Source organism: Tenrec ecaudatus, chromosome 1 (assembly GCF_050624435.1).
Source record: "Tenrec ecaudatus isolate mTenEca1 chromosome 1, mTenEca1.hap1, whole genome shotgun sequence".
NCBI classification, from domain to species: domain Eukaryota; kingdom Metazoa; phylum Chordata; class Mammalia; order Afrosoricida; family Tenrecidae; genus Tenrec; species Tenrec ecaudatus.
The window spans coordinates 152,693,980-152,715,736 of record NC_134530.1 but is presented as its reverse complement, the minus strand read 5'-3'; the positions used below and the strand labels follow the sequence as shown (position 1 = coordinate 152,715,736).

Sequence of the window (21,757 nt, the reverse complement as noted above, 5' to 3'; positions counted from 1 at the left end):
CCTCTCCTATACAAATTGGAATCAAGCAGATGGCAGCGAGTTTTGGGGGCCTTTCAGGAAAATATGGTTAATATGCTCAGGGGCTGCCTCTGAAAGGCAGGTAGGTTGAGTCCACTCAGAAATGCCTCAGAAAAAGGCCCAGTGCTCCACTTCCTAAATAAATAAATACAAGTGGCCACTGAAAAGCCTAGGAATCCCAGCTCCACTCTGACACACAGAGGTTGCCCGGAGACAGGAATGACGCAGCCACGGAAAGATCCTTTAGTAAGCCTGTAAGACGCAGAGCAGCGTCAATATTTGGACACATCTAAACATGCCCGATTCTGTCCTGGAAGAAATACAACCAGAATGTTCCTTAGAACTGAGGAGGGTGAGACTTTGTCTCACAAACGTCAGACGTGTTATCATGAGGGGCTAGTCCCTGGAGAGGGCCATCTTGCTGGGTCAAGAAGACAGTCCGTGGTAAAGACAGTGACCCTCAGAGAGACGGGCTGAAACTATGGGCTCAAACCTAAGAATGAATGCGAGGCTGGTGCAGGACCTGGCACTGTTTCGTTCTGTTGTGGATCGGGTCCTGCGCGTCAGTGCCAACTGGACTGGACCTCGCAGCCACAAAGATGCCCATGGCTCCTCTTGCTGTGGCTTGGGAGTATTAAAACTCATTAAACCATACGTATTGTCATCGAGTCAATCTGGACTCATAGCAATGAACCGCCCATGTGGGTTCCTGAGACGAGCTGCTTATGGGTGCGGAAGGCTTGTCTTTCTCCCTCAGAGAAGAAGCTGGTGGTTTCGAACTGCTGACCTTGGGGTCTGTAACCCACAACGACGCCAGGGCTCCTCAGGAAAAGGAAAACCTGTGGAACACAGCCTTCTACCAGGCTCCTGCTCTCTGAACCTGCAGACTTCATGTGGAGGGAACATAACCCACACTTCTGAGGGCTGGGACTTGATTACTCCATCCCAACCCCAAAGCTGGCATCCCCAATCAAACCTTAAACACACACACACACACACACACACACACACACTCACTAAGCACAAGGGGGGGCAGTGTGCCATCTAAAACTGCCTTACTGGTTTCACTGTGTCTGTGAGCCATGACTTTTGCCAGAAGTCTATCTGAAAACCCTGCTAACGTGGTGGTGGTTGCGGGGGGAGGGGAGGAGTCGCTCTATAGCGGAGAGAAATAATGGGGAGACAGACCCCATTTCACAGTTCCGGAAAAAGCCTGATACAGGGAAGTCATTGCTGACACTGTGACAGAACAGCAAACAGTCCCAGAGGCTCTAAGGCGTGACCCATGCTGCGGTGGAGAGCAGCCAAGCAGGTGAGAGCTCACACAGGCCTGGGATGCAGACAGGTGGAGAGTTCAGGAGGATGGGCAAGGAGCCAGGGAAGCCAGGGCTGGACGGAGTGGCCCATATGGCCCACAGCAGGGGTTCACACAGACCCAGAGAGTTCTGATGGGAGGGGGCCTTTGGGATCAGCCAGCCCAATCTGTAATTGCAGAGGCCGAGAGCTACTCAGCAACTCGTCCAAGGTCACAGAACTAGTGAGTGGAAGAACTGGAGCTAGTGCCCAAGCCTCCGGCCTTAAAAGACAAGGCAATTAATGTTCACCACGTGTTGGCAACTTGCATCTATTCCTTGCTTTTGAACGATCCACACAGGGTTTCCCAAAGCAGGCGATAGCCACCCTCCACTCCCCCACAGGCCAATGGAGCAATCCAGAGAGGCTGCAAAAGTAGAAAACCTATGCTTTCTCCTGGATGACGGGATATAGTACGAAAGGTTTTAAATTGCTAGGGGGCACTGAAGGAGTCCTGGTGGCATAGTGGTTCCGAGTTAGGCTGCTAATCACAAGGTCAGCAGTTTGAAACCACCAATCTCTCCTTGAGAGAAAGGCCAGGCTTTCCACTCCTGTAAAGAGTTACAGTCCACTCCCCACCCCCCAATTCTCCCTTATAAATCCAACTAGATCAGAACATGTACACTGGCACAGACAAGAGCTAACAATACAGGGAATCCAGGACGGATAAACCCCTCAGGACCAATAATGAGAGTAGAGATACCAGGAGGGTAGGAGGAAGGTGGGGGCAGAAAGGGAGAACCAATCACAATGATCTACATATAACACCCCCCCTTTAGGGAGTCATTCAATAGAAAAGTGGGTGAAGGGAGACATTGGACGGTGTAAGACACAAAAATAATCATCTATAAATTACCAGGAGAACATGAGAGGGGTAGTGGTGAGCTGCTGATACCAAAGGCCCCTAATAAAATGATTTTTAAAAAATCAATGAAACGGCTTCAACTAAGTAAAAACAAAACCAGAACGAGTTACAGTGGTAGAAACCACAGGGGCAGTTCAACTCTGTCCTACGGGCTGCTTTGGGCCAGAATCCACTCGGTGGCAGAGCCTGAGGCATATTTTCTTCTGAAAAGGAGGTGGTAGGCCAAATTAGTGTGGGGACATACGATCCGGACCAACCCCGTGAAGCAGAATAGCCCGTTGTGTCCAGCAGCCCAGACTCCGAAGCCTGTCCAGCCCGGTTTGAACAGAAGCGGCGATGCTCTTGAGCAGGTTGCTCGCTTCGCTGTGCCGTTTCCTCAGGTGCTGGGTTAAGCGCCCTCGCCCCAGAGCAGCCCCGTGGACAGAGTTCAACTCTGCCCGGCCCTGGGCCATCTCACAACCGTGCCTACAACTGAGTCCACGGGGCAGCCACCGGGCCAGTCCATCTCATTGAGGGACTTATTTCCCACTAACCCTCTACTTCAGTGGTTCTCAACCTTCCTCACGCCGTGACCCTTTCATACAGTTCCTCACGTGGTGGTGACCCCCCCAACCATAAAACTATTTTCGTTGCTACTTCATCACTGTCATTTTGCTACTGTGATGAATCGTGCGACCCCTGTGAAAGGGTCGTTGGACCCCAAAAGGGGTCGCGACCCACAGGTTGAGAACCACTGCTCTACTTGCTCAAACATGATGTCCTTCTCCAGGGACTGGTTCCTCTGAGAATGCATTTTAAATGCATGACACACAGCCTCGACATCCCTGTGCCCGAGGAGGGCTCTGGCTGTACTTCCAAGACAGATTTGCCGATTCTTCTGGCAGCCCACGGTCTATTTCATACTCTTGGCCAACACCGTCCCTGAAGGGCAGCGGTTCCTCATTGATCACGCAGTCTCTTTCCCATTCATGAGGCAATTTAAAACACCTTGGCTTGGCTGGCATGCACCTTTGTCTTTGAAAAGACATTTTTTCTTTAAAAAAAAAAACACACTTAAAAGAGGTCTTTTGTTGCAGATGTGCCAAATGCAGTCTGGCCCTTGATTGCGTGACTGCTGCTTCCATGGGTGGTGATAGTCAGGTCAAGTAAAATGAAATCCTTTCTCCATTTATCAAGGTGTTGCTATTGGTCCAGTTGTGAGGGGTTTTGTTTTCTTTGTTAAAGTGCAATCCATACTGAAGGCTGCAGTCTTCAACCTTCCTCTGTAACTGCTTCAAGTCCGCTTTGCTTTCAACAAGCAAGGCTGTGTCATTTGCTTATTAGAGGTTGTTTCCTGAGTTATGGGGGTGGTGGTGGGGTGTGGTGGGGGAATTCTAGGCCTACTTCACAGTGTTAAGAGACTTACTAATTGAGCCAATATCTGGAACGTGCAATGGCTGGCACAAAATGAGCACAGCAGGTTGTTGTTATGAAGTACGATTCAGGTTGATTCCAACTCATAGCAGCCTCGTGTCATAGAACAATGTCTCTTCCCCATAGCAGTTTCTCGGCCGGTGGCTCTCAAGCTGTGTCAAACGACCCTTTACCAGGGTCGCCTGATTCATAACTAGCGAAATTACAGTTATGAAGTAGCAATGAAAATAGTTTTATGGTTAGGGGTCACCGCAACAGGAGGAGCTGTATTAAAGGGTCGTGGCATTAGGAAGGTTGAGAACCACAGGCTGTTAATCTTTCTCTAGCAGAGCCACTTGCTAGGTGAGTGCAAACAGCCAACCAACCAGCATCCACCAACACACCTGTTGCCATCAAGTGCTTACAACTCACAGTGACCCCTTAGAACAGAGAAGGCCTGTCCTCTGTCGTTTCCAAGGTCGTAAATCTTTATGGCAGCAGACTTCCACATTGTTCTCCTGCACTGTAGCTGATAGCTTTGAACTGAAGACCTTATCATTGCAGCTGTGCTTAATCACTGTACTCCCAGGCTCCCCACTTTGCATGTTATAGGATGAATTAAACCAACCCCACTGGCATCAGCTCAATTTCAAGTCATAGCAACTCTAAAGGTCAGTAGAAATGCTCCTTCAACTACAAATCCTTATGGGAACAGACAGCCTCATCTGTCTCCAGCAAAGTGGCTGGCAGGTTTGAACAACCGACCTGTGGTTAGCAGTCCTACTCTTAACTCACTGTACTACCAAGGCTCATATGGACTGAATTATGTCCCTCCCAAATGTGTGTAAACCTAACCTCTAGGCCTGTGGTTATCATCCCATTTGGGAGTGAGCTGCTTTGTGAAGTTACTACAGCAGGATTAGAGTAGGTATATCAAAGTCAATTTCCTTTGAGATGAAAACTGAGATTAATCAAGAAAGAGGTAGGGGGGCGGGGGAATAGATGGCAAGATGAACAGAGATCTCCAGGGTACCAGGAAGCAGAAGCTGAAGAGACCAGGACCTTCCCTGAGCCCACAGCTAGAGAAAGGTTTCCCCCAGAGCCCGTGCTCTGACGGCACACATCTAGCCTCCTCAACTGGGACAAGATGCATGCCTATTTACTAAAGCCACCCCTTACAGTGTTTCTGTTATAACAGTGCTAGGCGGCTAAGACACTGCACAAGATTTCCTTAAAACCCAACAAAAGTTGAGCTCAACCAGCAAAGACTGTCCACCTTGAACATGGCGCTCCTGTAGCATCTACCTGTCGATGGGATGACACCGACAAGAACCGCTACAAAGATTAGAGAGAGGGAATTCAGGTGCAGCGAGTTTATACTACTAAGGGCGGAATCATTCAGAAAAGGGGACTGAGAAGGATTGGGCACCTCAGAGAATATAAGCAATGTCACTGAGGGACAGAAATGTTAACAAACGCGCACTCCGTGTCTGTGGTGCTGTGCAGTCTCCACAGCCACAACAAGGAGAGAATAGTTTTTAAAGGGCTGCCATAAACCCATGGAAAGATCATGAACTCTTCCAAAACTGAAGCCCCCTCGTAGAAGAGGTCATTATCAACAGGGAGCCCTGGTGGTGCTGTTGGGAATGTGATGGCTGCTAACCACAAGGTCAGTGGTTCAAACCCACCAGCTACTCCATAGGAGAAAGATGAGGCTACAGCCTCAGAAACCCTAGAGAGGAGCCCTAGGCATTGGCATGGACTCTATGGTGGTGGGTTTGGGTTTCCGTGCTGCCTACTAGGAAGGAAATCATCCTGGGGTTGGTCCCTTCCCAGCCTAGCTCCTACCCTCACACCCCCAATTCATCTGCATCACACCACTGACTCTTAATCCACCCAGGCTCAATCCAATTAGCTAAGGCCACAATGGCCTAACAAACAAATACACCGGACAAGTTTTACTCTGCTCTAACCTACCACCCCTCGGGATTCGACCACCAAGACCCCGAATGCAGATCCCATCTCTGTTGACCCTCACCTGCTGCGCCTTTCTTGGCCTGCCCACTTGGGCGCCTCTGGATCACAACTCTCGTCCTCTGGTCCCACGCACCTGCCTGCCCCACCTGGACTTCTCAGCCAACCTTCTCTGCGATGTCCTCAGCTGCACCTGAGATTCTTGGCCCTCCGTCCTGCTCGCAGGCTGCCAAGCGTGGTGAGATAGTCACATGGCCAGGTCACCTGGCTTTACACAGACCTGGTCCTTCACTTCCAGACGAAGCCCCTGGAGCCCTGGTCAAGCCCCGCCACCTCTGTTCTGTGTAAGCTCAGCCACAGGGTAACTTGGGAGAGCATGGGGACCTTATTAAACGCAGGCTTTGGCTCCGTAGGTTGACTTGGGCCCCGACACTCTCCCAGGGACTGCTCATGCTTCTGGCCCTCAGACCAAACTTTAAGACATTCTGGGGATTTGCATACACGGTTTTCAATGTCCGTGCTTCCCTACATATACTGATTTGGAGGTTCGGAGAAATTTTAATCCTGCCTGAAGTGTCCTCTGCTGGGAAGTAATTTTCCAACAGAGTTGACGGGAAAGCTTGAACACACTCCTGTGTGGGGTTTGTTTCTCCCTCTCTAAACAGTGATTTTCAGCCAGGGGTGGGTATAGGAAGGCCATGAAGCACACAAAACCAAACCCATCAATTCCAACTTATGGCAACCCTGCAGGACAGAGCAGAACTGCTCCTGGGGGTTTTCAAGGCTGTCAATCTTTAGGGAAGCAGACTGCCACACCTTTCTCCCAGAGTGGCCGGGGGTTCGAATGCACAGTCTTTCAGCCAAGAGCTGACCCACTTGCCACCAGGGCCTCGGGAGAGCACAGATCTGTAATCCTCCATAGGCAATGCCACTTGAGATCTCCTTAGCTAAAGGGCACACCAAGAAAATCGGTTCTAAGAAAGCCACACAGTCTCTGTGCTGGGGATGCTACCCACCAGCTTTCTCTTCCTCCTCGAGTCAACGCCAACCCACAGTGACCCTACAGAGCAGGGCAGAACTGCCCCTGTGGGTTTCTGAGACGGTGACTCTTTACAGGAGTAGAAAGTCTCATCTTTCTCCTGAAGAGCAGCTGACAGTTTTGAACTGCTGACCTTGTAATTAGTAGTCCAAAGAGTAACCACTCCCCCACTGGGGCTCCACCCATCACCATAAGAAGTTATCCAGGGGGCCAGAGGAAACGAAATGGGTGCAGAGGATGAATGGAAGCTACAGACAGCCACGCTGAGGGCAGACGGGCTGAGAACTCCCCAGAGATTGACTCACTCCACAGCTCTCTTCCCCAGCCCCTCTCAACTTGGCCCTCCCCATGTCCACCCCTGCCCTCACCCCGCCCCAACCTCTAGCTGACCACTCTTATTCCCCAGGGGCAGGGCTTCTATTTAAGACCTCCACCCCACTGCCCCACCCTCTCTGTGTCCACAAGCTATCCTGGCTCCTCCTCCCCCGAGCCCTCAGCACCCTGCCTCTTCCGGATGGCCTCGAAGCTTGCTGAAGTCTCTGGGATCCTGGGAGTTGGCCTGGAGCTAGCATCTCAAGGTGATCTCCACCCCCAGCTGCCCCTGGAGGAGCAGGCTCTCGGCTCCACCTCAGATCCCCTTTGCCAGCCCTGCTGCTGTGCTTCTCTGCTGCAGCCCCGCTGCACTGGTGCCCAGATGGCAGTCTCCAAATCCAAGAAGCCCTGGTGGCACTGTGGGTGAGGCGGGGAGCTGGTAACAGCCAGGTCAGTGGTTCCAACCCCCCAGTAGCTCCCTGGGAGGCAGATGAGGCTGTCTGCTCCCATGAAGAGTTAGACCTGGAAACCGTACGTCGGGCTACTATGAGTCCGCCTGGGCGGTGTGGCAGTGGGTCTTTGGGCTCTCAGCCTTTATCTGCCCGCTTCTCTCTCGGCAGCCTTTGATCAACACAACCTTTGAACAAGCCCGCACGCCTCCACTCCCGCTTCCCACAGGGCAAATTCTCCTGGTTCTTCTCCCACCCCACTGATGACTCCTTCCAGAACTCTCCCTACCACGCCTGGTCCAAGGACCAGCTCTCAACCCTCTTCCCCTCAAACATTCCGGTGGCCCGCATTTCCTGGGTGATACCACAGAGCGCAGCTCCCGGTGCTGGGGTCCGGCCCTTGGAGGGCAGGTCGGGGCAATGGCTGGTGCATAGTCATAGGCGCCCACTTAGGACTTGCCGAATGAATACATGAGCGTCTCACCCTGTCACCCAAGCTCTGAGCCCTCCGCTTCAGCCTCTCAAGGGCTGGGGCGAAAGGTGAACGGCCTCCACACCAACCTTCCTCAAACCAGGCCCCATGCAAGCTTGGCCCAGAGGCAGCCGCTGATACACCTGCTCTAGTGTAGCGGTTCTCAACCTGTGGGTCGAGACCTCTTTGGGTGTCTAACGACCCTTTCACAGGGTCGCATGATTCATAACAGTAGCAAAATGACAGTGATGAAGTAGCAACGAAAAAAATGTTATGCTTGGGGGGGCCACCACCACATGAGGAACTGAATGAAAGGGTCGCGGCATGGGGAAGGTTGAGAACCACTGCTCTAGTGTCTAGATGCTGTGGGCTGCGGGCACGAGGATCAGAGGCGTAACACACCCACACTCCCTGTGAGCCCCAGGTGGGTCCCTGGCCATCGCCCGGTGACTGGAAAATTCTGGTCTAGCCCAGCTCTCAAGAAGCACAGGGATGCCCATTCGAAGGGCACTCCGGGCTTGTTTCACCTGTCTGTCTGTACCCAGCCTCCAGTTCATTAGGATTCCAAGGAAGCACCCACTGAAACGTGCCCTGAATGCCAAAGCACAACTCCGTTCTTCACGGTTCTAAGCCAAATTCATCCCAGACAGGGTGGCACTCGCCACGCGCGGCCCTTCTCCCACCCGCCCCCACCCCGAAATACCCTGCGTGAAGTAAACGCTTCCACGTTCCAGCAGCTTCGACACGTGAAGGAAAAGGATGCCATTGAAGTCCCAGAGCATCCTGCTGCTTAGTGACTCCGTAATGGAGCCGCAAACACTCAGGGGCCGTGGTGGGAGAATCAGCATTTGAAGAACAGACGCGCACACATGGTCGTTATCACTCGTCTCCTGCAACTGCCCCTGCCCGTACCCGGCAGTGAGCGGGTACCACTCCGCGGCTCCTCAAAGACTAGTAGATTATGGCGAACAGCAGCCCAGGCTCTGAAAGCTGCTGGCCATGCCAACTGCAGCCCTGCCTTTGCCTTTTACCAAAGATGAATTATGAAGGTTTTTGGGTTTTTTTGCCTCCACTTCCAGTTATTTCCCCAAAGCCGAGTCAAATGGCCTTGCTACCTACCCTGCCTTTAAGAAATGAACGCAATTAAAATTGAATAGCTATGAACTGCACTGACAGCTTCCCCCCAACTTCGTTTGATGAAGTGAGACGCAGACACACCGACAGACAAGCGCACACCTTATTCGGCTGCCAGACACAGGGCCTGTATGAAAATGTACATTTTACCTGGGGGGCGGGGACGGGGCTGTAAGGAGGGGAATTGGCTCTCGGCAGCTCCTCGCTAAAACAAAATCGCCATATAAATGCCGACTGGCCCCACTGCCGGGTAAGGCATGATCACTGACAACCGGAGTTCCGATTCAGCAGGCTAATAAGAATAATTATAGCCAGGGCAGGCATTAATCAGCTTGGCAGATACAGGAATTCTGTTAACTAGGCTAAAATGAGTGCCAAGGAATCTCTGAGGGCCACAGCACTTCAAAGACCGTTAAGCTGGAAGATTCGTGAGCTCCAGCTTTCTGGAGGGGCTTGCACCTCGGCCCCTGGGCCCACAGCGGGTCTGGGGGCCTGCTAGGTGTAAGCAGAGCTGTGGCTTCTCCTCAGTGCATCTGGTCTGCCTCTGGGCCAGGTCTGTGTGGGGCCTGGTTTGATGGTTGGCAGTGAGGCCGCTCACCTTCACCCCAGCCCCGAGAGGCTATTTGAAGATGAGGGCTGAGAAGCTTGGGTGAGAAGCTCAGGGTGAGAAGGTCCGCCCCCTTCCCTTTAGGGACTGTGCCTTTGCCATGCTCCCCCCAGGCCCTCCTCTTTTTAACCATACTGGTCGCACTGTCAGCTAGACATTGGGCTGCTAGCCTCAAGGTCAGTGATTCAAACCCACTATTGCTCCTAGGGAGAAAGATGAGGCTGCTCCCATCAAGATTTGCCGTTTTGGAAACTGTAGCTCTACTGTCCTGTAGGATCTGGATCAACCCCCCCAGAGGTGATGGTGGATTTTGCTTTCAACACACTAGCATCCTTTTTCCTCTTAAATGAAACACAAACAGGAGTTCCTGAGGGGTGCACAATGATGAACCCATGCCTGGGGGCCTCAGAACAAATGCCTGGCAATTGACTTGTGAAAAACAGCCACTGAGGTGTTAACAAAACCAGGGACAAGGGAAAAACAAGTGATTCAAAATCGATGGCGAGGAGGTATAGCAGGTCTGGTAGGGCTTGATCAAGGGCAATGGAACCCAGAGGAATTACTGAAACCCAAATGAAAGCTGAGCATGATCGTGGGACAAGAGGAAAGTAAAAGAAAATAGAAGAAAGAACTAGGATGCAAAGGGCATTTACAGAGGACTAAATAAAGACATGTACATATGTAAATATATTTATATATGATGATGGGGAAATAGATGTATGTACATATATTTATAGGTTTAGTATTAAGGTAGCAGATGGACATTGGGCCTCCACTCAAGTACTATCTAAATGCAAGAACACTTTGTTCTATTAAGCCAGCATTCCACGATGCTCACCTTCCCAACACGATCGCTGAAGACAAATGGGTGCATAAGCTATATGGTGAAGAAAGTTGATGGTGCCCGGCTATCAAAAGATATAGTGTCTAGGGCTTTAAGGCTTGAAGGTAAACAAGTGGCCATCTAGCTGAGAAGCAATAAAGCCCACATGGAAGAAGCACACCAGCCTGTGTGATCACGAGGTGTCAAAGGGATCAGGGATCATGCATCAAAGAACAAAAAATCATATCATTGTGAATAAGGGGGAATGTGGAGTGGAGATCCAAAGTCCATCTGTAGGCAACTGGACATCCCCTTACAGAAGAGTTACAGGGAGGATACGAGCCAGTCAGGGTGCAGTGTAGCAACGATGAAACATACAACTTTCCTCTAGTTCCTAAATGCTTCCTCCCCCTCACCCCCAATATCATGATCCCAATTCTACCTTACAAATCCTGTTAGACGAGAGGATGTACACTGGTACAGATAGGAACTGGAAACAGGGAATCCAGGGTGGATGATCCCTTCAGGACCAGTGGAGAGAGTGGCGATACCAGGAGGGTGGAAGGAGGGTACGGTGGAAAGGGGGAACTGACTATAAGGATCTACATATAACCCCTTCCCTGGGGGACAGACATCAGAAAAGTGGGTGAAGGGAGACATTGGACAGTGTAAGGCATGACAAAATAATAATAATTTATAAATTATCAAGGGTTCGTGAGGGAGGGAAGGGAGGGGAAAAATGAGGAGCGGATACCAAGGGCTCAAGTAGAAAGAAAATGTTTTGAGAATGATGAGGGCAACAAATGTACAAATGTGCTTGGGGAAAAAAAAAGGTGTATTCTATGATGAGGGCAACAAATGTGCTGGACACACGAATGGATGTTTGGCTTGTGGTAAGAGTTGTACGAGCCCTCAATAACATGATTTTTTTTAAAGACCCCTCCCCCAAAAAAAGCACCCACTGAAAACCCTACGGCTGCTATACTCTGAAACACACGTCATTGTGAGCCAGGGCCCACTCAACAGCCACGGTTCACAGGTGGTGGTTCATGGGAGATCGCTGGCCTTCCATGGGGAAGATCTGGGCCCAGTTCCCAACCAAGGCACCTCAAGTACAGCCATCACCCACCTGCCGGCGGATGCTTCCTGGTTACGATGCTGACTGGGTCTCAGCAGCGCTTCCACATGAAGGCAGAGCGGGAGGAAAGGCCTGGCGGTTCCCTTCTGAACACCCTACAATGAGTCGTCCGCTGAGCAGCCAATCGCGGGCTGGGAAGCACTTCATTCCTCTGTGCACAGGGTCCCCTTGAGCTGGGGACTGAGTCAAGCACACGAACAACCATCTCAGGCGACACAAAGAGTACAGTGACAGCGAAGAGCAGCCAGCTTTTCCTAAATAGAGACGGCAGAATGGCGCCCTGGGATCCAATCCTTTCTCTGCCTGGCTGGCTCTGGAGAAGCTGTGAACTTTTCCGGGCATCAGGTTCCTCATCCGTAACCCAGAGAAGAATGGTACCTTTGCCAACTTGGCGTTAGGAGAACTAAATAAGAGAATGTCTGTGAAGAATCTGACCTTGACACGTGTCTAGAAATAGCAGCTATTGTTACTCTGTGCCTCTTAGGTGCGACGCCCTGTGTAAGAGCTCCAAGAAAAGGAGCGAAATCTCCGGCTACACAGACTCGGTGTTCTCTTTAGGAATGGCTGTGCTTGGAAAACAGGAGGGCAGGGACAGTTTGCTTTTGCTGCACATCCTGACAGACACACACTGCTAACTGTCCGCCCAGGTCCATTTTCCTTTCTTCAGTAGTAGCTGCCTACCCACCCAGCACACCCCAGCCTTGTGTATGGTCACTGCAGGAGCCTGCCTAGTTCTCTTCGATGGCGGTGCATGGAAATGATGGTACCATTTCCCACCGTGGCCCACGCAGCATTATTCTCCCTCCTGGGGACTGGCAGGGAGAAGTGGGCCATCTTGGACGTGATGATCCAGGAAGCTGTGGGTTGAACATCAGAGCTGGCCCCCTTGCCCCCGCCCCAGCCCGAATGGCTGGGCAAAGCATGGTTCCCACGGAAAGGTTTCAGGGCAAACATCCCCTCAGGACTGTTAGGAAAGACACTTCTATTGTGTGAACCACGGCACACTGGGTCTTTTTTGTTAGAACTGTTTCGCCTAATTAATCCAATACCCTTCCGTTATTTGGATATTTAAATATAGATGATCGCTTTTGTTGTTTCAAAACCATTTGGATGCATTTGCAAAAACAAGGAGACACAAACTCTGAGAATATCTTAATTCCCAGTGCACATTCTCCACACCTTCCATTCTCCAGTCCACACAGGCCCCTCACAGGGGTTAACTCCAAACCTAGAATTACGGTGTACGGTAAACTTTCATTGGCTGTACATCCATCCATCCACCCACAGCCATGGAGCTGATACTGACTCATAGGAATCCTACAGGGCAGAGTCGATCTGCTCCTTCGAGTTCCCAAGTCCGTAAGTCCTGACAGGCACAGCCCGCCTCATCTTTCTCCCAAGATCCGGCTGGTGGGTTGGAATCAACAACATTAAGATTCACAGCTCAATGCTTAAGCCACTGTTCCACTAGCACTCCCTATTTATTCATTTAGGCAGCCAATATTAATCAAACACCTACTGTGTGCCAGGCCTCCTAGTTCAAAATGGGGATATTACAGTAAAATCAAGATGGCCTCAGGGGATAGATCAGACGAAGGAAAAGATGATTGTAATCACGTGAGGTCAATAAGTGCTCTCCATGGGGAGCTCTTGTGGCACAGTGGGTTACACTTTGGGCTGCTCACCACAAGTTCAGCAGTTCTAAGCTACCAGCTGTTCCACAGGAGACAGATGAATCCTTCTTCTGTAAAGAGAGTCTTGGGAATTCACTGGGTAGAGGTGTCTACCCAGTCGTATAGGGATTGTATGAGTCGGAATCAACTCAATGGCCGTGAGCATGGTTTTTAGTACAGTGGGTGAAGTTAACGCTGTCTGGCAGCCCCCCCCCCCCCGGGGTCTACACCACCCCTCTTCTCACAGTCCACACTTCTCAGCACAGCATGCAAGGCCTCCAGGATAGTCTGCAAACCCATCTTCCCCATTACTTGCTCTTCCTCCTTCCACCTCCAGTTATAAGAAATTTATAAACCAAGGCTGAATGAGCCATGTCCTTTCACTCATCTGCACTTCAAGTTTTTCCCCCCAGAGCCTGGAATGTTCTTCTTTCCTTTCTTTCAAAATCCTAATTATCCTCAAGGCTCAGCTCAAATGTCATCAAAATGAATCATCCTCTTCCTTACTTCCTACCAGAAGTTGGTTTCTGCATCAGGTAATTCTTTCTGCCTCATAGTGAGCTGCCTCATGATCTGTTCCCTCCTTCCCTCTGCCCACTCAGTTAAGATGCTGTGTCTCGGTCATTTGTCTCGGATTCCACATACTGGACACAGGAAGTGGGCACTCTGTATCGAATGAGCGAACAAGGCACGGAAGACGTGGGCGACAGAAGTTAAAACCTGCTTGTGGAGCCCCGTTGGGTCTGGCATGTGGTAGGTGTCGCTGTGTGTGTATGTGGGTGGGGTGGGTCTGGCGTGTGGTAGTGTGTGTGTGTGTGTGTGTGTGTGTGTGTAAGAGGAGAACAGCAGGAGAGGCCATTCCAAGACTGGGAAAGGGAAAAGGTGAAGGTTAAAGAAGGTGGTGACATGGAAGCCTACAGAATGCCTAAGGGAGCAAACAAAGGCACCAACATGGGCCCAGAAGAAAGCTATAAGGAAACAATGGGCCAAGGTGGGGCTTCCCCTCACACCCCCGCCCCTGCCCCCCAGTCCCAATAATCCTAAGGAAAAGAGAGGAACTTATCATTTTTAAAAAGGCTGAAGGGAAGACAAGAAGTGCTCTGGGGCTGGGCCTGTATCAGGAGTTGTAGAAACAGGAAGCAAAGAAGTCAGTGCTAGGAAAACCCACAGCGGTGAGGGCCTGCGTGACCGTGGAGGTCAGAGAGCAGCGGTAGCAGGCTGATGGCCAGGATGCACTAGAGCAGGAGAGACGCGATTGTGCGTCACGGGGTTTATGCTGTCTCAGGCATCGGTACTGTGAGTGTGCTGGAGGTGACACACAGGGAGGGCTTACAGGGGTCAGGCTGCAGGCACACGGGGGGGGGGGGAGCCTCTGTGGGGCAGTTACTGTGTGGAATGCTGAAGTTAGAGAATGGCTAAGGGGAAAGGCCCTGGCTGGTGATGTCAGAAATTCCGTGTGCATTCCACCTGTGACACCAAGCAAGAGCAGGGTGTACCATTCTGTGCACAACCGAGGCCGCCCCGCTCTGCTGTCTCCACTTCTATTTTGCTTCTGTCCATCTCTTGTTGACCAGAGCCTCTCCCTTTGTCTTCCTTCCCAGGGATCCTCGGGAGCATTCTTTTCAAACTACCCCCTCACCTCACCCTCTTGGCGGATGTACTCTGGGGAGAGTGGCAGACATCCAGGAGGGGACAACAGTGGCTCCTGGAGTCCCGCAGTGAACAACCTGGACAACCGCAGGCCCTGCCTCCAATTGACCAGGACACGTGAACCTGCTGACCGGATGGCAAATATTCCTAGCAATGTGCAGCCAACGGAGACCTAACTCACGAGGGTCCTGGAGTAGAAGGGAAATCCTCGAGCAGTAGGTTCAAGGGCCACAAACCCAAGTGGGAGAGCTGGGTGCTTTCTAGACACTGGGTGCCATGGAGACAAAGCAGGCTGGAGGAGCTCAGTAAGAAGTGAATTTAAGAAATCCCCTCAGAGGTGAAGCAAGAAAACGGAGCTGTATCCAAACAGGCGGGAGTCAGGGGGATTGAGGCTGGACCTTGGTACCAGCAGGAGGGGCGTGGCTGGGGGAGGCCCCTGCGGGGACCCTCGGCCCTCAAGGCAGGGCAGTCATTTACCCTCCGGTGCAGCTGGGGCCTGCCTGCTGCTGCCACCATGTCCCAGGCATCTGTGACAGACTCAGATCTGCCTTCCTGAGAGGAGCCGCGGAAAATCGGTGGTCACTTGGGAGGATTCATTAACCAAAAGAGCCAAGAACATCCCAGCCCACAATGGTGGGCCTTTCATAAATGCGTGTCTTTCTGGGGCAGGTCAAGAAAATCACGAGGCTGTACCGGGAAGAGGGGATCTGTGCGTACATGGTGTAACATGGAAAAGAGGGGGGGGCAGACGAGCACCAAGGATTCCTTGGGTTGGAGGCAGGGCGCTGGGCTAAATTATCAAGGGCACCAAGGGTTTGGGGGCGCGTGGAACACGAGGGACAGGCAGGGAGGAAAAGTAACAGGTAAAAAGAAGAATAGGGGGGGAAAAGTTGGCGAAGGCTCTTAGGTCTTTGTGTATAAATATGCAGTTTCCAGGAAAGCCAAGAAGAAAAGACTGACGCACAAAACCGGGCCACCACCAAAACGTCGGAAATGCGTCCCGAGTGTAATTGTAACGCTCTGCGGGGCCCCCGTGACCCCTGGAGGAGTTAGTTGGTGGATTCTCCCTCTGCCCTGGAAAGGCAGCTCGCCCTGGGTCTGTCTGGAGGGCGAGCCCGCCGGCCGTGGCTATGGCGGGGTGTATTACAGCCGCATATTTCCGTTCTCCAGCTGCGGACACCGGCCGGGGACCGCAGGCACCTTCCCGGACGGGAGTTCAAGGTGAGCCAGGCTCCCGGGGGGCCAACAGGTAGGGAGGTTGGGAGGGAACCCAATCCCCGGCCACTCCTCTCGGCACGTGTGGGCGCCAGGCTCGGCCTGGAGGCGCGGCGACTTGCCCACCGCGCGCTGGGCCGGGCGGATTCGCGCTCGGCGCCCGGAGCCCCGCGGCGGCTCTCAGCGCGCTTGGCCGCCCGCCGCCTCGCCCTCCCGGGGACGGCCCAGGGACCCCCGGCGGCCCAGGCCGCGCGTGGCAGCCGTGCTCGCCGATCCACCCCCGGGGAGCCCCCGGCACCCCTCGGGATCTCCGCGCGCACTCACCCAGCGCCAGGAGCGCCAGCAGCAGCGGCCTCGGCGCCAGGCGCCCCATGCTCGCCAGGCGGGAGCGACTCTCCCCCTCCTCCGCCTTCCCCGCCGCCTCTCCTCCTCCTCCTCCTCCAGCTCCGACTGCTCCAGAGTCCGCGCTCCGCCGCCTGGGCCGCGCGCCTGCTCCGCTCTCCTCTCCAGCCGATCAATCCCAGCGCTGGGCGTACGTGCGCCCCTTTCTCTGCTCTCTCCCTCCCTCCTCCTTCCCGCCCTCCTCCGGCCGCCCAGGGACCGGGATTGGGGCACCCGAGCCGGCTCAGCCGATCCGAGTGTGCGGCCCCGACCGCTTCCCGAAAGCAAAAGAGAAGAGCCGCAGCGCCCGCCCGCCTGCCCGCCCGCGCCTCCCATCCGGCGCTCTGCCAGCAACAAACACAAACTTTCCCAAGCCCCTCCCCGCTCCAGGTAACGAAGGACGGGCCAGGGCCACCCGCTTAAAGGGGAGGAGGCGTCGGATCCCACCCAGTTCTCCCCTCAGGGCCCCCACCCCCACGATCAACTTTCCTCCGACCTTTAAAAGTTGGCCTTGGAAAGACTGGTCTGGAAATCTCATTCCTTTAGCCCTCTTCCAAGACACTTCCCCCATGCACTACTCTGGAGTGCCTCCCTCAGGTCTACAAAGCTCTCAGCTACCTCCCAGAGTTCACCTTCACCTAAGCACACTTGGTTCTTAATAAGATTATTCAGAAAAGATCCAGAAAGAGCTCAAAGGAGTTGAATGGCCGTGGATTCCAAGGTCTGCATCTTAGAAGGTAGTACAGAAGCCTCCAGTGTTTGTGCTGCTGTTCAGGGCTTCCAGTAAACTCTGCCTCCTGGGGACGCTATGCACCACAGAAGGGCACACTGCCCCGGCCTGCGCCATTCTCACCGTGCTTCAGTGGGTTGAGCCCATTGTTGCAGCCACTGTCAATCCATCTTTCCAGGGCCTTCCTCCTTTTCCCCACTACCCCTCCACTTTACCAGGGACTGGTCTCTCCTGACAACATGTCCATCCTGGCCTTTAAGAAAATTCTGACTGTACTTCTTCCAAAGTGACAAGGGGTCACAGACAGACTCTCTCCCACTACCCCGTGTCTCCGTAGGCCTTGCTGCCGTGCTGCCCTCTCTCTCCAGGACAGCTATGGCACGCATTACAGACGCTTCCCACAAATACACTCTTTTTGTTTTCTTTCAAAACCCCAAGTGTATTAATAGCTACATTGCTTCATATGGAATGTGCTCTTAAGATTTTACTTTTATTACTTTAAGTGGACACAACTGGTTGCCAATCGAGACATCCTTTTTTCCCCCTGGTACAATAGGGTTAGATGCTTTTGATTTGAATACAAAAGGCCCCATAGCTTTGGGAAAATGGTTAATATGCTTTGTTTACAACTTCAGGAGGATGATTCAAACATATAGGGAGCTGTATTCTTGCCCACTGCTCCCCATACCCCATTGCAGCCCTGCTTTAATATGTGCAAAACAAAGCCCAGATGTTAATGGGGAAACTGCCCAGATTGTGGGGGGAGGGCACTGCTTTTACTTTAATGCGTCTCTATTGCCATTAACAAGTGTGTTTGCTTACCCAGGTAGGAACGGCTCTTAAAACGGATTCCTGTCACCCAACCTTGGACGTGCTGTTCACCCCGCTGACTTTTTGTCCTCATCTGATCTCATCCGTGCCTTAGGATTTCTCAGGGAAGATTTAAAATTTCCCTCATTCAACCCTGAGACACAAGCCCTACCTATGGTTGGATCTGGGAGGATGCAGGAGCTACAGAGAAGAGTATGGCAGGCCCGGTCCTCCGGAATGTCAGGTGGCAGCTTATTTCTGTTCCTCATCACTCAGTGTTTAATGTCTGGACAACACACGTCGGCACTTGGTGGCAGGTACAAGACTGTTCCCACCTCTACTATCACTGAGCCGTAAAAGCCACTGTATTCCCACCTTGCATTTGAGAGGGGGATGTTGACTTAACCTCTTGCTCAACAAACAAGTGCAAGTCTGGAAGCACGCCTGACACGTGGTCGGCCTCCAACAAATATTAATAGAGTGAATTAATACCAAGCACTAGGCTAAGCCCTGCGAATACTAGTGTGCTTACAATCTTAGGTTAACTCAAACCAAGCCAAACTCACTGCCCTCAAGTCAATTCGGTCTCAGAGCAGGGTAGAACTGCCCCTGTGGGTTTCTGAGACTGGAACTCTCTACGTGAGTAGAAAGCCTCCTCTTTCTCCCACTGGGTGACTGATGGCATCACACTGCTGACCTTGCAGATAGCAGCCCAACAAGTAACCACTACCCCATCTGAGGGTAGGGGAGAGATGGGTATATATGAGTAAGTACATCAGGACTGTGATAGAATGTATAGGGTGGTTTTGTTAGAACAAAACATAAAAGGAATGACTGAAATGAGTCCACCGAGGTCAGAGGTTTTCTGCTGTGGAGTGGAGGGATGCGCTTACAAGGTGGTGTTAGCTGCCAGGGAGTCAGCTCTGACTCACAGGGCACCCCATGTGCCGCCTGGTCCCACACCACCTGTAGGTTTGCAGGGTTCATCTGCTAGCAATGTATCAGACTCGGTTCTGTTGTGAATGCCAGGGCTTGCCAGGATTTCCTCCTTAGTCTGTCTTAGTCAAACTAAGGCAAAATTCACTGCAGTGTGTCCCCATGGGTGTCCCGGCTGGTATTTGAAATACCGGTGACAGAGCTGTCAGCATCATAGCCACAAGCAAGCCACCCCAGTAAAACAAACTGACAGACAGGGGTGGGAGTGGGGAGAAGACGGCATACAATAGATTAGTATATTTCATATGATAGTTTCTTCCCTTCTCCCTCATGGTTTATTAAATTAATTCTGCATCTTATGATCATGGAAGTCACAGCACACTTAATTAGAGTGAGAGTCCCGTGGTGGTACAGAGAGTTAAAGCCTTGGGCTGCTTGCCAAAATGTTGGGGGTGCCTCAGAAGAAAGACCTGGCTATCTACGGCCCCAAAGTCTGCCATTGACAGCTAAGTGGAGCACCATTCTCCATGGAGCATGTGAGGTCACCGTCAGTGAGAATCGACTCATTGGCATTTGGTACTTGTTGCGGTTGTCCAGGGAGGGCAGGTAGGATGAGGGCTGAAGTAGAGAGCTGGTTGAGAGGGGACGGTGCAGAGTGCCATTACCACTACCACTGTGTCCATTCTGATGCAAAGCAACCCTGTGGGACACAGGAGAACTGCCCTGTTGGGCTTCCAAGGAAATCCTCAAGGTTGAAACCGTGGGCATGTGGGTAGCAGCCCAGTGTGTAATCCACTACGCCACCAGGACCCCTTAGAGCCAACCAAAGACATCTGTTTTAGTAGCAGACAATAGACAAAAATTAATAGCTCCAGACAGTCGGTCATCACCACCATGACTTTGCATGTCCCTGACTACAAAAGGTTAGAATATTTCTAACCAGAGAACCAAGCACAGCACCTCAGCAGACCAGCACAATATGTTACCCATGGATGGCGACGATGCGTTCATTACCGAAGGTCTTTGCCAGAGTGAATGTGATGAGGCTTTTATCCCAAACTAGTGGTTCTCAGCATTTTTAAAGTGTTTTGAAGTGTTGAAAAGCAAGGAAGTAACGTTGACGATTAAGATGTGCTTGAGCCAAGCCATGGGATAGTCAGTCGCCTCAAGTGCATGTGAAAGTTGGACATTGATTAAGTAAGAATGAAGAAGAATTGATGTATTGGAATTACGGTGTTGGTAAGAATCTTGAAGGTGCCATGACTGCCAAAAGAACACACACATCTGTCTGGGAAGAAGTACAGTCAGAAGGCTCCTTACAGGCAAGGACGGTGAGACTTTGTCTCCATACTTTAGGCATGATGTCAGGAGAGACCGGTCCCTGGAGAATGACATCATGCTCTGTAAAGTCGAGGGTAGGAGAAAGAGGAATGCCCTCAGCAAGGTGGACGGACACAGTAGCTGCAGCAATGGGCTCAAGCGTTGGACCAATTGTGAGGATGACTCAGGACTGGGGTGTGCCGTGCCGTTGTACATAGGGTCACAATGATTCAGAACTGACTCAACAGCACCTAACAGCAAAACGATTGTTCTCAATTTGCTTAGTCTGTTAGCTTGCCCAGGGTAGAAAGACTCACTCTCTGGCCCCTCTATGTTATACCCACCTCCACTTCCACAACTGATAACCCCACGATAGGCTTCCGGTAGTGACCCACTCAGTGTGACCCTCAGGAGCACCGGTCACAACAACCAACTCTTACCGCCTCTTGAGGAGTGTATCAGACTAGAATCATTTTCCCTGAAACCGGTGTGATGATCCTCACACCCATTCCACGTGGGCTACCCTGCTGAGGTCAGGCAAAAACACCTTATACTGTGACGTCGCAGGAGCCTTGGTGACGTAGTGGCTGCACACGGGGACGCTACCTGCAAGCAGTGCCGTGTGAGAAAGACCAGCCTGTCCACTCCCACAAAACGTACAGTCTTGGAAAGACAGAGATGGTTCTGAATCCACCGGATGGCAGCGAGTTTGGTTGGGGTACTTTATTGACTGTGGAGCATGTTAAATAAAAATGCCTGAATTTGCTGTTGTTTCTATCTTCATCCAGGCTGTCAGGCCACCTCCTGCAACCCAGACATGCAGACACTGGGGAGGTGACAGAGTTTGTGTCTGCCAGCAACTTCCTGTGGTGGGTCACTTTCATTAGAAATAGTCTGTTTTGTTCCCAGGTGTATGGTCCCCGGGTTGCAGTTAAACAAAGGCGTATTAATCCAAAAGAAACGTAAGGTTTCATAATAGAAGCAGAGAATATAACTAATTAAGAGTTTAGAAGCGGGTAGAGAGGGGGTGGAGAGAGGAAACCTCCATTTCCTGAGCCTGAGAGACATTCAATCCTGGTGGGCCAACCGGAAGTTGTGGAATGCTTGTTTGACAGATTTCAAAAACAGCAAGAGCCTCCTCGGTTTGGAATGGGTTAAGCAGAGTTCTGCCTCAGGGCAGGTCACACTCTGTGACCTTGTCTGCTCCAGTCAGCCTTGTTAGACCAAAACAGGAGACAGTGGAGAAAGTGTTCTCAGCATGCTGAGTTCCCCTTCTGCAGGCTGGTCTCCGGGGCCCAATCACACACCCAGAGCATCCTTTACTCCTGCGGGGCTGCTGGGATGGAAGAGCCTGTGGAGAAAAGAAGAAAATGGGATGAACCAGGACTTTTAACAAAAAAGCTCTCCACCCCAGTGAGAGGCATGATTATTATGTTAAGGGAATACATGGTCCTTGCCCTGGAGAA

At 51.9% G+C, this 21,757-nt stretch overlaps 1 protein-coding gene across 1 annotated transcript in view; it reads right to left on the bottom strand.

The window, feature by feature from the left end:
* PTGFRN (prostaglandin F2 receptor inhibitor) overlaps positions 1–16,776 on the bottom strand; it is a 105,732-nt gene extending 88,956 nt beyond the window's left edge. The window contains exon 1 of the mRNA XM_075559950.1: positions 16,439–16,776. Coding sequence (XP_075416065.1) covers positions 16,439–16,487 — 49 coding nt within the window. The 5' untranslated portion in view covers positions 16,488–16,776. The remainder of the gene's footprint in view (positions 1–16,438) is intronic.
* Positions 16,777–21,757: the final 4,981 nt, after the last annotated feature.